General features: G+C 43.6%; 1 protein-coding gene across 3 annotated transcripts in view; it reads right to left on the reverse strand.

Moving 5' to 3' along the window:
- Positions 1 to 711: 711 nt before the first annotated feature.
- FBXO32 (F-box protein 32) overlaps positions 712 to 12,988 on the reverse strand; it is a 43,306-nt gene continuing 31,029 nt past the window's right edge. For 2 of the 3 annotated variants that reach the window (XM_003256179.4, XM_030795115.1), the window contains 4 exons: positions 9,258 to 9,440; positions 7,461 to 7,604; positions 5,043 to 6,319; positions 712 to 4,973 (listed from right to left, as the gene is read on the reverse strand). In XM_003256179.4, the coding sequence (XP_003256227.1) occupies positions 6,230 to 6,319; positions 7,461 to 7,604; positions 9,258 to 9,440 (417 nt within the window). In that variant the 3' untranslated portion in view covers positions 712 to 4,973; positions 5,043 to 6,229. Of the gene's footprint in view, positions 4,974 to 4,996; positions 6,320 to 7,460; positions 7,605 to 9,257; positions 9,441 to 12,988 lie in introns of all 3 variants that reach the window. The other variant, XM_030795114.1, reaches the window with a different exon arrangement.

The raw sequence follows: 12,988 nt of genomic DNA on the forward strand, positions 1-12,988 counted from the left end.
GAATGCATGGTGCTATCTCGGCTCATTGCAACCTCTGCCTCCCAGGTTCAAGAGATTCTATTCTCCTGCCTCAGCCTCCTGATTAGCTGAGACTACAGGCACCTGCCACCAAGCCCAGGTAATTTTTGTATTTTTAGTAGAGATGGGGCTTTACCATATTGACCAGGCTAGTCTTGAGCTCCTGACCTCAAGTGAGCCACCCGCCTTGGCCTCCCAAAATGTTGGGATTACAGGTGTGAGCCACTGCACCTGGGCCTCCATTCTTACTAAAATCTAAATTTCATTAAGGCAAGGACGATCCCATCCTTGTCACCAAAAAACAAAACAAAACCACACACAAAAGGCAGGGACAATTTCTGTCTTGTTCACTACCCTATTCCCAGTGCCTTGCACAGGTCTAGCATATAGTAGCTGTTCCATGAATGCCTGTTGATGAATAAATTGATGTTGACTTCAAAATTCCTTATTCCCTAATCATTCTGCTGTGCAAACAGTATATGAAAACATTCAATTTAAGCATAATGCTGTATTATGGACTCAGGTTGGTATTCAACAACAAGCTTATTTTTCTATGGATTCCTAGAAATTTTACAAAAAATGGTAACAAGTTTCTGGGAGAAGGAATATAAGTCTAAATAAGCAAAAGATAAACATATTTGGTATGATAAAAAGCCAACTTGAATTGGGACATACTAAAAATGCACCAGTGTGTGTTGTTGGAAAAACATTTATTGCAATTCAGTGTCAAAAGTTTTTTACAAAAATATGCCACCGTCTGGTACAAACAACTATAAAAAATCAGTTCATCATGCAAGAAAAGTGTGCAAATAATTTATACAGAAGGACTCAGCTCACACAATATTAAATAAACATCTCTGCATGTAATTGGTCTAACTTTATGCTTTAGTTACAATGTTCAACCCCCTCTAATATTTTTCATTTAAAAAAGTACATTAAAGCTTCTAAGCTTAGGACACAGGCTGTAATATACGCCCACTTTAGCCATGGTGATTGGCACTTGGTAGAATAAAGATGGCACCAAGGATTCCCAAGTATAGAATACAGCTTGGAGCCTTCTGCTTAACAGACTTGTGCTTCGTTAATTAAACAAACACATCTATACTCAAAGACAGAAAAAGTCATGTTTAAACTCCAGAAATAATGTAGCAGATGGAGTTTTAAGAAGTTCAGAGTTTTGGAGCAGCCATCATTGTTGGCCAAATGGAGCAGGGCCTAAGTTTTGAGAGATTCTCCAGAAAGCTTTGTTTGCTGAGTGAATTCAAGGACACTTTGAAAAATGCCCAGCAGACAAAGTCATGAATATCATGGCCCCTTGCTCCTGGCTGCCTCATGGAATAATCCCCCTTTGCTTAGTAAAAGATGAAGTTTAGCAGAGAATGAACATCTGCTGGGATAGAAATGCACTGAATCTCATAGCTGGTCCTGAAGGAGGAAATGGAGAAGATGGATTAAATGTACCTCTGAGTCTAGGGGAGAGGAAACACCTGCTTCAGAATATCAGTTTCTAGGGAGCAAGCCACTGCCCAGCCCTTCTGTCTTTTTTTATAAGGGCCGTTTTTGTAATAAAAATGTAAGTACCCAAGGAAAAAATAAAGTTGTCAAAATATGCTGCTTTCTTTATAGCAAGCAGGTTGTACTCACTGGAAATGCCACATTCACAACAGAATTAGAGGTCTGTAAAAACATTAAGTGGCTCCTTAACTTCTCCACTAAGAATCAGGGACTTGAAATGGAAACGTTAACAGCCAGATGCTCAATGCTGGGCAGTCTCCCATGCCTTCCACAGTGAAGGGCTTGAGAAAAATCACATCCAATGTCACGTGTTTCCAGCCACACCAAAAGGTGCTTGGGGTGGAGGGCTGGGGGCACAAAATGTCAGGCCTCAAGAGGCCTCAAGTTCGCATTCAGCTCTGCCACTGAGTACCAGGTGGGCTGATGCACGTGCCCTAAACATTCTGGATCTCTTCCTCATTGTGAAAGGCAGAAGCTGTAAGTCTAAACTCTGGGGTAGGAGTTTCCATTCTTTAGAAAACCAAAGATGGTTACTCTCCTTAATGAAACTGAGAAGAAGGTATCTACAGAAAACACTGAATTTAAACAAATTATGACCTTGTTTGTTGAAGCCATCGAGGACCCAAGATATATCAAAGAACAGCATCTCTGTATTGGCCTACAGGTTCAGAGTGTTTTGAGGTCTGTTTAAGCACTAATAGGATTTTAGGCCAGCATCCAGTCAGAAGAGATAGTTCACAGACTCAGAGTTGGAAACAGATTAAAAAAAAAAGATGTCAACATAGAAAATGATGACAGAGTTTAGTTAAAAAAATTCACACATAAAATTACGGTTAAAAAAATTCACACATAAAATAGAGTGTTTGCATAGCAAGACATTATTGCCCTTCAGCCTGGCAGAAAAACATAAACTCAGGTGTATATTTTATAATAAACATTGTATTGAATGCTAAGAATGATATACTGTTGAACATCTCTTGAATGGTTTGCCTCCTTGTAAATCATACCAATTGTTTAGACAATTGAAATTCCAAGCTCTTTCTCTTCTCCCATATAAAAACAACAGAAACAAGGAGGCTGTTAGTAGCAAGCTCCTCATGGGAAAGAGTATGTGAATCCACAAAGACGAGAACTGTGGCAATAGCGTAATACACACCTGCTACCTTACTGCCCAAGTGCTAGTAGAACCTGCTCTAGTGTTCAGAGTTTTGCAGTGCAAACCCAGTCCCTCTGAAATACGTCTTCCAAGCCACTTCAATGTAAACCTGATCATCATTAAACAAAAATCATCTCACAACTGATACATCGGGGATGCTTTCGCCTAATAGCTTTTGTTCATTTCTGCCATTTGCCCTCCCATTCAACTGATTTGTCTGCTCAAAGTAACAGCATTGAGTGATAATGCAATCTAGTTTAAAATGCCATTGGATTTTTTTTTTTTCTGGATCTTGCTCTAGTGTGAGTACTCCTGAACTTCACATATTCTCCTTGTCCCAAATGCAAGGGTTTACTCTCAAGAGACTCTAGGCTCACTGCCCATAAACCTTTGAGTTGGACAAAATCTTAACATCCCTGTGGATTTGCTCATACTGCCCTGGGCAGAACTCTTTCCTTCTTTGGAAGTCTGAATTACTTCATATTTGACATCTATTTTGAAATTCTGTTTTACAGGGTTTAGGATGGGGGTAGGTAGGCACAGGAAAGAGAGTAGAGCATTCTCTCTTTTCTAGCAATTTCCATTGTCCTGCCCCTTCTGGCTTTTAGACCAGCAGTTCTGAGACAGGGATTATTTGCTTTTGTTTGATAGGTCAGGTTGTCTGGGATGGTTTGCCAATAGAAATTCTATAGACTATTATTGTTCAAAGAGCAACAATTGCCTTAACTCTCTTCACTTATATGTGAGGCTCTGGCCATACTTAACAGATACCACATGGCACTAACACAGATACGCTGTGCCTGCTGTGCTCTTCCCATCGTCCCCACACAAGCCACAGCATCAAAGACATGCCATTTCTATTCCTTTCCCCCTCCCTCTCTACCTGCCATTTCCTTCCTTATTCTCCTCTTCCAATGAAAGAGAACCATAAAGGTTGATTTCTTTTTCATTTTCCTTAAAAAATTTCCTTGACTGTCATACACCAGCTCCAATAACACCAAAGGACATGGGGAGAGCCCGCTGGCACCATCCTGGTAAACATTTAAGAAGACCGTAACCCTTCTCTTGGGGCAGAGGTCATCTTGCACAGATGCACATCGTACAATCATGTGCACTGCTGACAGTCTAAATGAGACCAGTGTCCCAGTTTTGTGCTGACAGTCCACAGCAGGCAATGTTTCTGGGACTGCAAACCTGAAGGCGACGAGGAGTTTCTACTTTCTTGATCAGCATGAAGGGGCAGAGATCACAAGTTGGTGGCAACATGTGGAAGGCCACGAACCTCTAAATCTAAAAATGTCACTAAGAGTCAAAGGTTCCAGAGCTCTCTCAGTGATGGCACACCCAAGTCCACCCTATGTCTGTGAGGAAGCTGAGAAATTGGAGAGAACCTGACAATTACAGAAGAAGTAGCTTTTTATTCAACAGTCTAGGTCCTGCATTCCCAATGTGAAATTGATTCAGGGGGAGAGGGATTGCAAAAAAAAGAAAACCACACCTTAGAATAATGGTTCATGACCTTCCAAAGCTCAATCTTACCCAAAAAAAATCCTATTCTTTCATATTTAATTTTTCTTATTAGGGAAAATTTAAATTCAATGTAATTTTTTTCTCCTTAGGGGGATGATAATGAAAAAAACTGGAGAAATCCTGGCGTAGCACAAACATTGCAAAGTGAGGAGCACTAAATAGTAGGTTCCTTCTCTTCAGAAAGCTGATACGTGGGTTGTGTGCTATTGAGGGCAGGGGCTGAAGAGGTGTTGTATCATAGCTTGTCTCTTGCCTCATTTCTGCCCATGCTTAGCCATCTTTCCCCCTTTCCAGGTCACCCCAAAGGTCAGCTCTTAAAGATACACTGTTCCTCAACTTGAATGTGGACTGTGTTCCTATTTCTGCTTCACTTATTTGCCAAGGGCATGCAGGGTGACAACTTTATTTGGGAAAAAAAAAAGCATATACAACTGCAAATATATGTACATTGTTGTAGGAAAGCAACAATATTCTGTAAAAAGTGAAAAACTGGGAGTAGATCCCCCATCTACTCCCAGGAATATTTTACAACGAACTCATTAGGTCCTGAGATTTCCTTTCTTCCACAGTTACCTGCTGATATTTGCCTCGCAAGATCCCCTTGGGATCTTCCTGTTTTAACTACCCAGCCTGGAAGCAAGTTTAAGATGAACTTGTGGTACCTCTCCTCCCTATCTGGCTGGAACTCCAGCCTTGATTTTTAATCACCTTTGCAAAAAGCCCTATCTCAGATGGACTCATTTTGATGTTAGACCTAAAGAAAAGATTTTTAATCACCTTTGCAAAAAGCCCTATCTCAGATGGACTCATTTTGATGTTAGACCTAAAGAAAAGAAGCTCCTCAGCTCATCCCCCTGTCAAGGGGAACAGCAACTGGTAAGATGTCTAATTGGCTGATTGTAAAACCTGTCTTTCGAGCCTCAGCACTTGGGCCCCACTCTGTCCACAGACACAGGCTTATCCATGAAGATATCCAAGGAAGGAAGTTAAGCAGGAATAAGGAAGTCTTCACAGCTATTGATTGGGTGACTAATTCTATCATCTTTTCTGCAGCAGGACTTCCTCTGGGACGGCTTTTGTTTTGTTTTGTTTTGTTTTGGAGACAGGCTGGAGTGCAGTGGCACGATCATAGCTCACTGCAAACCTCAAACTCCTGGGCTCAAGCAGTCCCCCCCTGGGACTGTTTTAAGTTGGCCTTCTCTTCCCCCAAATGAGCTACAACATGACAGGAAAAAAGGAACATGTGCTTTTGGGTTGTTCTGGTAAACAGATAACTCTAAGGAGGGCCCTGTTTGCCTGAAAAGGAAGTGTGAAACCAGAGGATTGCCTCCAATATCCCTTTCCATTTTGAATCACTTTTTATAGTGATGAAAACACTTACGAGAAAAACAGACACTGCCTACTGGATCACATGCGTTGTCAGAGAGGGCACTCTACGCTTTTAGAGGTAGACCATTGTGTGGTATCTCTGTACGGTAAGGCTCTGTGCCCATGCAGGTTTAGGATGGGTGGCGCTTCCTTCGCCTTCTCAAAACAAACACCAGATCAAACCCCAAAGCCCAGAAATTTCTCCTATGTAGTTTTCCTTCTTCTTTTTTTCTTTTCTAAACAAATTTTGACATTGTAAACAAAGCGTCCTATTTTGTATTTGAGTTTTGCCTTTTTCTTCCTAGGGAACTATAAGGGAGTTTCTGTGACCATTAAGAGGACTCCATTTTCACTGCTGAAATAGAATTATTGCCCTTATAGTCTTGCTGGCAAATTGTTAGAAAAAAAGTTTATTTACAGTATTTTGCTCTTCCATACCAATTCTAGTGAGAAGTTCACATTCTTAAATTCCCAGTCAGCAACTGCATTTCTCCCTTCCAATGTCCTCTCCATGACTTATCTCTGAAGTTTCGAGCCAATGTTTAAAATGTACACTATTTACAAACGAAGTGTCCAAATGCCATATTCCCAGCTCTCCAGTCAGCAGGGGGACCCTTCTGAAGTGTTGTCATGTGCTGGGATTCAGAACTTGAACAAGTTGATAAAGTCCTGGGGTGAAAGTGAAACGGAGCAGCTCTCTGGGTTATTGGCAGTGCACGGATGGTCAGTGCCCTGGAAAGGAACACATGGTTAGCTTCAAGTTCTCAGAGGCCTCTCATTGACTTTTAGCACCATAAGGCATTTTCCAACTTCAAAGCAATGATTCTCTGTCAATAATGCCCCAGGCCTAAATGTTGCATGTTCTCACTCATATGTGGGAGCTATAAAAGTAGATTTGATGAAGACAGAGAGTAGACTGGTGGTTACCAGAGCCGGGAAAGGGAAAAGGAAGGGGACGCAGAGAAGTGGATCAATGGGTACAAATATATGGTATGATAGAAGGAATAAGACCTGCTGTTAGATCAGTAAGTGAATGTAGTTTACAATAATCTATTGAATATTTCAGGCTGTGCGCCATGGCTCACACCTGTAATCCAAGCACTTTGGGAGGCCAAGGCAGGTGGATCACTTGAAGTTAAAAGTTCAAGACCAGCCTGGCCAACATGGCAAAACCCCATCTCTACTAAAAATTACAGAAATTAGCCTGGGTGTGGTGGCATGTGCCTGTAGTCCCAGATACTTGGGGAGGCTGAAGCAGGAGAATCTCTTGAACCTGGGAGGTGGAGGTTGCAATGAGCCGAGGTTCCACTACTGCACTCCAACCTGGGTGACAAGAGTGAGAGAGACTCCATCTCAAAAAAAAAAAAAAAAAATCTATTGAACATTTCAAAACAGCCAGAAGAGAAGAATTGGAATGGTTCTAGCATAAATAAGTGACAAATATTTAAGGTTATGAATGTGTCAAGTACATTGATTTAATCTTTACAAATTACATGAATTACATTATCACATGGACCCTGAAACTATGTACACCTATTATGCATCAATGAAAAAATTTTACAAGTCTGGAAAAACTAAAAGCTATGTGTTTCCATGTGTAAGTGTGTGTACCCGTACACACAGAGAGAGGAGGATTTAAGGGTGGGTGGGTGGAATGCAGAAAAAAGTAAACATAAGAAAGTGAAGAAAATGGAGGTCTACAAAAGTCCTTCCCCCCACCCTCCCAGGCACTGAATCAGTTTACCCTCACTTTCAGCTGGGGTCTGTGATGGGGAAGACGCAGAAAGGCACTGGCCTCACCATGCCGGCTGGCACTCTTGGCTCTTAGGGGACTGGGCTGGGGGTCTGTGGCAGCCACCTCTGAGACACATACCTTCCAGGAAAGGATGTGACAGTGTTTGCAAAGCTGAAGGGTATCTCCGTACTGCTCTTTCCTTGGGTAACATCGGACAAGTTTGAAATACATCTTCTTCCAATCCAGCTGCCCTTTGTCTGACAGAATTAATCGTTTGCGGATCTAAAAAATCAAATGAGTAAAGGAAATTGCAAGAGAGTTTGTCAAGAAGATGGCTTGTGGTTTTCTGGTTCTGAAAAGGTTTACTCTCACCCTTTCCCCCTCTTTTCAGCTCTACAATAGCCAGGGGGGATAACCGTCACTATATTAAGAAGTATCTGCTTAGCTCTCCTCAGTTAAACAGTAGCTTTTAACCAAGCTTAAAAACAAACAAACAAACAAAAAAACAAAACCAGGTGGCTGGTGACATGTTACTAGTGACCTTTACTGAACTGCGGCTGGATGGTCCTTTAAAGTTTAGGTGATCTCGATAAACAACTTTAATCTTTTCTTTGCTGTAGACTTGAGTGATCATTTCCAGGGAGATGCAGTAACTGCTTGGCACCAGGGCTCTATTTTATATCTAAATATTAGTGGCTTCACGAACAGAACTTGTTGAACTCACACATCCATATAAAGAAACTGGAAAAAGACCAACAAACTTGAGGCAGCATGATGAAGGGAAACAGGCTTGGAGTTGGTGTCTGAAGGCCCAAATTCAAGGTCAGGGCCAGTTTCCTCACCCAAAGAGCTACTTCACTAATTTGGATATGTCACTTAGCCATTTGTGGCTTTAGTCCCTTCATCTGTTTAAAGTGGGCACAATACCTATCCTTCCGTGGGCCATCAGAATAAAATGAAATATCTATAAAAGTACTTTAAGGCTGGGCGCGGTGGCTCACGCCTGTAATCCCAGCACTTTGGGAGGCCGAGGCAGGCGGATCACCTGAGGTCAGGAGTTCGAGACCAGTCTGGCCAACACGGTGAAACCCTGTCTCTACTAAAAATACAAAAATTAGCCAGGCATGGTGGTGCGCACCTGTAATCCCAGCTACTTGGGAGGCTGAGGCAGGAGAATCGTTTGAACCAGGGAGGCAGAGGTTGCAGTGAGCCGAGACTGCACCATTGTACTCCAGCCTGGGTGACACAGTGAGATTCCGTCTCAAAAAAACAAAAAACAAAACAAAACAAAAAAACAAAGTACTTTAAAGCACTCAGAAAATGTAAGTTATTGTGTTATAGAAAAAAAGGATGGGTGCCAATTTGTGATTTTTTTGAGTGAGTTGTAAAATGAGAATAGGTTAAGAATGTAAGTTTAATTTTTTTCATAAAAACGACCTGAAACACACACAGACACAACATCTCTATTTAAAAACTCAGACGGGGTGGGCATGGGGGCTCATGCCTGTAATCCCAGAGCTTTGGGGGGGCCGAGGCAGGAGGACTGCTTGAGGCCAGGAGTTTGAGGCCAGCCTGGGCAACCAACATAGAGAGACCCTATTTCTACAAAAACAATAATAAAAAAATTATCCGGGTGTTGTGGCATGAGCCTGTAGTCCCAGCTACTCGGGAGGCTGAGGTGGGAGGGTCGCTTGAGCCCAAGTGGCTGAGGTGCAGTGAGCTATGATTGCATCACTGCACTCCAGCCTGGGCCACAGAGCGAGACCCCGTCTCAAAAAACAAAATAACAAAACTCCTTCAACTGTCATTTTTCAGTCAAACCAGGGAACCTGGAGTAGGGGAACCCAAACCTCAGGCTTGAGCAGGGCACCAAGGAAGCTTGGGGTGGGGGTCAGAGAAGGAGGGTGGGAGGAAAGCCTGCTGGGCCTTGCTGACCTGCCGCTCGGAGAAGTGGTACTGGCAGAGTTTCTTCCACAGCAGCCGGTCTTCGCTGAGCACGTGCAGGTCGGGGGCAGCCTGGCCCAGGCTGACCAGGTCCCGCCCGTCGCTCAGCCTCTGCATGATGTTCAGTTGTAGGCACAAAGGCAGGTCAGTGAAGGTGAGGCCTTTGAAGGCAGGCTGCAGAGAGAAGGGTGACAATAGGTGGGGGGGCCAGAGAGCAGCGATTCACCAGGCCACACCCTCCAGGCATGCAGCTGTCGCCCTGTCCTCCACCCTCAAGGCAGTTTATTGACAAGAGGTTGAAAGCAGTAGTAAATCTTCCCATCCTAAATGCAGACACGAGACCATGGCCATGACCCACAAAGAAGTGTGGAGTGCGCTGATCTGAGTGGTGCCAGACGGATCTCCCTACATTTCCAAAGCTTGAAACTTTCACTCTTAAAGACTCTCCAAATAGTGCATGTGCTTTACCCAGTTTACACAATTACAAGATTCGCTGCTTTCCTGAAGGCCTCACTGCCCTGGATGGAGTGGCCCAGCCTGCCACCCCAAGTCCCATCTCTCTGGACCCCCTCCAGACCTCAGGTCCCTCCAAGTAGGTTTACTCACTGGCAACTAAACACACCTGGCTCAGCCTGACCTCAATGCCTTCACCTCCCCAGTCCTCTCTGCCCGGCCACGTGGTCATCCTGCTCAGATCCAGTTCAAACCTACTTCCTCTGAAAGGCCTTTTCTGTTTCTGTGACTCCCTTACTCACTGCACCTTCCTAGAATTCTTAGGATCTCTTTGAGACTCATTTTGCAATATCCTTCTTTTTGTCGTGCAACATGAGCTTTTTTTCTAAAAGAAACTTTGAAAGGAACATTCTTGCTGGAACTTAAGCTCTATGAAGGAAGGAATTTTAATCTCTCTTCACTACTGTGTCCTGGGTGTCTACAAGAGTGCCCAGCACATAGAAGGCACTCAACAAATACCTGTGGAATGAATGAAGCGCAAATAATTAAATAGGTAGAAAACAATAACACAAAGACTCTGTGCTGGTGTGTGTGTGTGTGTGTGTGTGTGTGTGTACGTGCACATTGGGAATGGCAGGTCCAGAAGCCTTTGGCCCAAGCTCCACCATCTCGAGACATCTCTATTTGAACCGAGGCCTCCGTGGAGCATTGTGAAAACTGCTGGACTGTGGATAATCCCTTGGCAATTAATCGCGAGCTTCTCCAAGAGCTTCTGGTACATCCCTGAACTTATTAATATATTTAAGCCTTTATTGTTTTAAATTTTGATGAGCTCATGAGACCCTGCCCAGATCTACATCCTTGAAGGCAGAGTCTAATTTTATGTCCCTTGTAGACCAGCCCAGCACAAGCCACCTCTCCTGAGTGCCTACTATGGCCTGGTGCTGAAGTTGCTGCAGTGAGCTCTTCAGGCTGGTGAGAGACCCAGAGGCAGAAACAAATAATCATAAAATAATATAAAATAATACAGTAAATGCTGTCATGGAGGGAAGCACAAAGCGCTGTGGGAAGAATCTGCACCTGGGAATCCGCATATGTATTTGCTGATGTGTCTGGAACAGCAACAGGTTGCTGCCATCCAGATAAGTCAAAAGACCACCTGGGACTGTGGTTCCTTGTCCTGCCCCTGCTGGTTCTGGATGAGCTCTTGATTTTGGACTACTCACATTTTCAGATCAATGTTCTGTGACCTCTGAGAGGTCAAAGGGAAAAATAATACAGGATGAAGAAACCCTTCCTTAGCTCAGGGGAAAATATCCTGAGAATGGGTATCAATTTCCCTGCCCAAATTTTTACAGGAGCCAAACTCTGTACGAAGCACATCGAAGCCCAAACACATGGAGGATTCTAGGAGACACTAGGTCTGGGCAATTCTCTCCTGTGTCCCCAGCAAGCCAGGGTAGGCACGAGGTGGGGAGGGAGCAGTGGCAAGGGGCCTTGGGAAGGCTGAGCTATGGAGAAGAATGGGAGGTGCAGGAGAGGAACACCGATGGACAGGCAGCACATCTGGATCCCAGCTCCCCTGGGAAGTCTCCCCATGTCCAAAATGAATGGCTTAGAAGACTCTGAAGATCCCTCCCAGCTCCAATAATCTCAGATGTAGAAGGACTTCAGCCTCCTATTTCATTCAAAGTATCTATGACTTGACAATTTATACCGCTCGGTTCTACTCCAGGCTGCTGGGCAGAGCTCTCAATTGTTTGCAAACTTCAGGTCTTTGCCAACTGCAGAAGGCCCTAGACCTATTTATCGCTTATCATCTCCTGCTGATCATATGAGCTAATAAAACTGCCATGAGATTTTCTTTTTGTTTCCAACACTTCAAAGCTTCTACTTTTTTGGTTAAAACTCCCAGGCCAATTATTACATTAACTCCTATTAAAGGCAAGTCCACTTGGCAGAGTTCACTCTGTCAAATTTTCAAACCTGAACTTTTCCAAAATCCTTGCCCAGACCCCATGCTAAGCCCTTCCTCCTGACAAGTGGTTAACTGCTTACATGCCTCTTCCTTTCGAATATAAATGTATAAAAGAAAAATTAGTCACTCTCGCTCCTCTAGTCAAGCATTTGGCTAACATCCACTCGGGTCTATGTCACTCCTCACATGCTTCAAAACAGTGCCCTGCCCACCGCATACTGTCACTGTATTTGATTTTTTCCCCCTAAGACCCAGTTCTCTTAATTTGTTTCCTTCATTCTTTATTATATTAATTATTTTGCCAATAAAAATTGGCTCCGTAGAATTAGATATGAAAATTTTGCAGGAAAACAAAATTTTCTGCTGGAAGGAGACTGACAGAGCTTTGGCAAAATAGAAAGCATTTACTCTGAAAGTTGACTTTATATTTGTATGTAATAACGTACTTCTCTTTGGGCCAAACTGTTAAAAAAGTAAGTTTTAAAATACAGTCCAGACTGAAGTAATTAAGTCTTTTTTCTTTCTCTCTCTCTCAATTTCTCTTTCCTCTGCAGAGTTGAGCTTCTGTGTGGAGGCTGGGCGCAGTGGCTCATGCCTGTAATCCTAGTACTTTGGGAGGCTGAAGCGGGAGGATTGCTTGAGCCCAAAAGTTCGAGACCAGCCTGGGCAAGATGGTGAAATGCCATCCCTACTAAAAATACAAAAATTAGCTGGGTGTGGTGGCGAGCGCCTGTAGTCCCAGCTACTCGGGAGGCTGAGGTGGGAGAATCATGTGAGCCCAGGAGGCCAAGGCTGCAGTGACCTAGGACCATGTCACTGCACTCCAGCCTGGGCAACGGGAATAAGATCCTGTCTCAAAAACAAACAAACAAACAAAAACAAAAAAAGAAAAGCCCTTTAAGGCTCCGTGGGTTCCAGTACAGCTCTCAATATAAGGAAGCTCAGAGCCAAGGAGGGTCGGGACAGAGGACAGTGGGAGGAACGTACAGTGGTTGAAAGCACAGCCTCTGTGGACAGGCCTGGGTTGAGTTCTTGTGCCACCTCCTACTGAGCATGAGGCCTCAGCCAAATTATTCTTAACTACTTGTTCTAATTGTTCGCATTTATAACATGAGAAAAAGCTTATCCTACAGTGTTGCTGGGTGGGGCGGATGAGATAATGCATAGAAGCACTCAGTACAGTGCCCAATACATGCTAGCCACTGTGATGACTCCTATTTACAATTCTTCACTAGGTGAGTTAATTAATACATGCAAAGGACTTAGAAGAGGGCCTGCACAGAGCCAGGCC

Source organism: Nomascus leucogenys, chromosome 16 (assembly GCF_006542625.1).
Source record: "Nomascus leucogenys isolate Asia chromosome 16, Asia_NLE_v1, whole genome shotgun sequence".
Lineage (NCBI taxonomy): Eukaryota > Metazoa > Chordata > Mammalia > Primates > Hylobatidae > Nomascus > Nomascus leucogenys.